The sequence below is a fragment of the Microtus ochrogaster genome, unplaced genomic scaffold (genome assembly GCF_000317375.1).
Source record: "Microtus ochrogaster isolate Prairie Vole_2 unplaced genomic scaffold, MicOch1.0 UNK57, whole genome shotgun sequence".
NCBI classification, from domain to species: Eukaryota; Metazoa; Chordata; class Mammalia; order Rodentia; family Cricetidae; genus Microtus; species Microtus ochrogaster.
The window spans coordinates 194,864-198,078 of record NW_004949155.1 but is presented as its reverse complement, the minus strand read 5'-3'; the positions used below and the strand labels follow the sequence as shown (position 1 = coordinate 198,078).

The following is a 3,215-nucleotide window of genomic DNA, read 5'->3' as shown; positions in this document are numbered from 1 at the left end:
CCTTAAATGATCCCATTGTGTAGCAAAATTGCACTGACTTGTGGTGTGCTTCCTTTGGACCCTTATACATGCTGTGTGTTGAGAGACAAGAAGAAAACAACGGCCGGAATAGTAATACCACCCAAATCAGAATGTAATATCTACTAGATGGGTGGCTCAGGCAAGGGTGGAGGCAGGAGATTTCATCAGGGAAATGTAACTTGAACTGGACCCTCAAAGCGTAAGTGGACAAAAGATACGGATTTGGAAGTGGGAAAATTGTTTTGCCCAAGTTAGAGAGGTGCGTATGCAGATGGATTTTTCTGACCTCATGAAGGAGACACCAGGTGGGTTGGAAAAGGAGAGTCCAATGGAACAGCTAGTGGGTACTTGGTCGGACTTATTTATAATCTGGCTGCATCATTTGTTCTGGGGTTTTACAGAGTGGAAAATGGCTACCCGATAAACACAAATGATGAGTAAAACATGCTGCAGTCATTAAAGTGAAACATAGTTTCATGTGTATTTTTGTCCTCTAAACAACTCTGAGACATAGGTTGGGTATATTAATGTAACTAATAATTATTTAAGTCAGTCCTGATTTTCCACACTTTCGCTGGCTGCTGGGAAAAAATGTCCAGTAGTCATTGCTTTTGTTATTCTGTATTGGTCATCCTAAGAGCAAAAGGTTTATATTGCCAAATCTTTTAGTTCAGCTTCTATCCCTTGACAGCAAAACATCATTTTCTGTAGACCTCTTGAGATTTAGCAAAGCATCTTTAACTTATTATCCTTTACAGAACTGAGAGAGTTTTTTGTTTTGGTTTTGGTTTTGGTTTTTGGTTTTTCGAGACAGGGTTTCTCTGTGGCTTTGGAGCCTGTCCTGGAACTAGCTCTTGTAGACCAGGCTAGCCTCATACTCACAGAGATCCGCCTCTGCCTCCCAAGTGCTGGGATTAAAGGCGTGCGCTGAACTGCCCAGCTAGAACTGAGAGATTTCTGAGCTGATGTTCTCCCTCTCTTGCAGCCTGATATTGAGATGGCTTGGGCTATTCGAGCAATGCAACATGCTGAAGTCTATTACAAAGTGAGTCGTCTTCATCATTAAGCAGAAGTCAGTGTGTAATTTTAGTGTATGATGGATGCTATGCTAATCATAGTTCTCAGCAACTTATGCTGTTAAGTTTTGAAGATTGTTTTAATTAACAAAGAAATCTTACCTCCGGGGAATAAGAGTAGAAGTGAATTTGATAATGAAAAGTTCTGTTTGTCTACCCCTGTTGTTTGCTACCTGGAGGAAAGATGACTGGACCATACATAGCAAGCAAGCACTTAAATGTTTGTTGAATGAATGAACAATCTACAGAACGAGGGCCAAGCAATACTAGGACTAAAGTTCATTCAGTTGCCAAATTGGTAAAAGGAAGAAAAAGAGGAGATTGTTATTATGGCTCTTAAAACCATTTTAATGACTTCATGCAAGACCTGGGCTGTTAATATTGCCTAAGGTAATCTTCTGTCCTGAGAAACATACGGTTTGCTGATGGTGTGGCACTGGAGGGCTTGAAGTGTAATTAGTGACTAGCATCTTTATGTTTGTTTTACTGTCTGGCAGCTGATTTCATCAGTTGACCCACAGTTCCTGAAACTCACCAAAGTAGATGACCAAATCTACTCTGAGTTCCGTGAAAATTTTGAGAAGCTCAGAGTAGATGTATTGGACCCAGAAGAACTCAAATCAGAATCAGCTAAAGAGGCAAGTATCTTCTTAAGTGTTATCTAACATCTGGCTGGTGATATTGATTGTATGTTTTTATGTAAGCGCAAAATTTATTCAAGGGACTTAAAATAAGGAGCCTGAATTTTATAATAATGAAGTCAATTATGGAATGAATTATTTTCTGTCTTATGCACTTTTTGTGTTTATGGGAACTATTTTTTTTCTTTCCTTGAGCACTTCAAATACCCAATTTACCTATTCCTTTCAGTGAGGAGGAAGGATGAGTTTATTTTAGCAGGACATTTAGCTGGCAAGATTAGATGATGGAATAGTTAATAGGGTACAGGGAAGATAGGGAGATATTTTGATTCTCTGGATTTTTGTTCCATTAATCTTAGGTCCTGGAAAGCATACAAGTTTTGTTTCTTGCTTATGCAAGTTTTGTTTCTTGCTTATGTGGTCATCTCTTACTGACACAGAATATGATATTATAATAGGAAAAGCATTTTCCTTAAAATGGGCTCTTGACTAATGAAGAATTTAAACTTAGCAGGCTGTCACTGATCTTTGAGAACTTGCCCCTAACTCAGTGGACATGTATAACCTAGAAGTATATCCCTGTCCTCTTTGTCTCATTGGTACTTTGGTGAGGATGAATAACCAGTTTGACTTGAGCTAGTTAATAAACAGCTCAAAGCAAAACAGAGATCCATTTTAGAAATCACATTTTAATTTTGTAGTAAAAAGATTGAGGTGGTTGGTTTTGTTGTTTGTTTTTCCTGATCAAAATGTTGTGTAGGGGGACACCAGCCTGAAAATATAATGTTGCACCAAAATGTACAATTTCACCGTAAAGCTGAAAGTCACCTCAGTACTAGTCTCTTTCTCCCGGGCTTTTATTCTCTCTGGGGAATCAGACTTCTTTCCTGGCTTGAGTACATTAGACTCTTGGATTCATCAGCTAAGGTGTCATTTTTTTTTTTTTTGCCTTATAGAAATGGAGGCCATTCTGCTTAAAATTTGAAGGTATCGTGGAAGACTACAACTATGGTACTTTGTTGCGACTCGATTGTTCTCAGGGCTATACTGAAGAGAACACCATCTTTGGTGAGTTTCTCCCCTCCCCCCCCATTGTTTCACTTATATATTTGAATGGCTTTCATGTGAGTTAATATTTGTCTGTGGGTTTCTAGCCAGTATACATAATTACCTAAGACCAGGACAATTAATTCTATTTACCTTTCAGCACCCAGGATTCAATTTTTTGCAATTGAAATTGCTCGGAACCGGGAAGGCTATAACAAAGCAGTTTCCTGCAGTGTTCAGGACAAAGAAGGAGAGAAAGGAACTAACAGTGAAGAAGAGGAAGATGAGAAAGGAGCTGATAGTGGAGGAGAAAAAGAGGAAGGAGTCAACACAGAAAATTAAAGCAAAACAAAACAAAAAACTAACCAGGGAGGAGGAAAAGAAAGCCAAGAAACATGTGACTCAGCTGAACCCACAAGTATCAGGTGCT

At 38.9% G+C, this 3,215-nt stretch overlaps 1 protein-coding gene across 1 annotated transcript in view; it reads left to right on the top strand.

The window, feature by feature from the left end:
- Positions 1 to 3,215, top strand: part of Pbdc1 (polysaccharide biosynthesis domain containing 1) — a 4,200-nt gene extending 985 nt beyond the window's left edge. The window contains exons 3-6 of the mRNA XM_013354663.2: positions 1,007 to 1,066; positions 1,595 to 1,735; positions 2,695 to 2,806; positions 2,946 to 3,215. Coding sequence (XP_013210117.1) covers positions 1,007 to 1,066; positions 1,595 to 1,735; positions 2,695 to 2,806; positions 2,946 to 3,127 — 495 coding nt within the window. The 3' untranslated portion in view covers positions 3,128 to 3,215. The remainder of the gene's footprint in view (positions 1 to 1,006; positions 1,067 to 1,594; positions 1,736 to 2,694; positions 2,807 to 2,945) is intronic.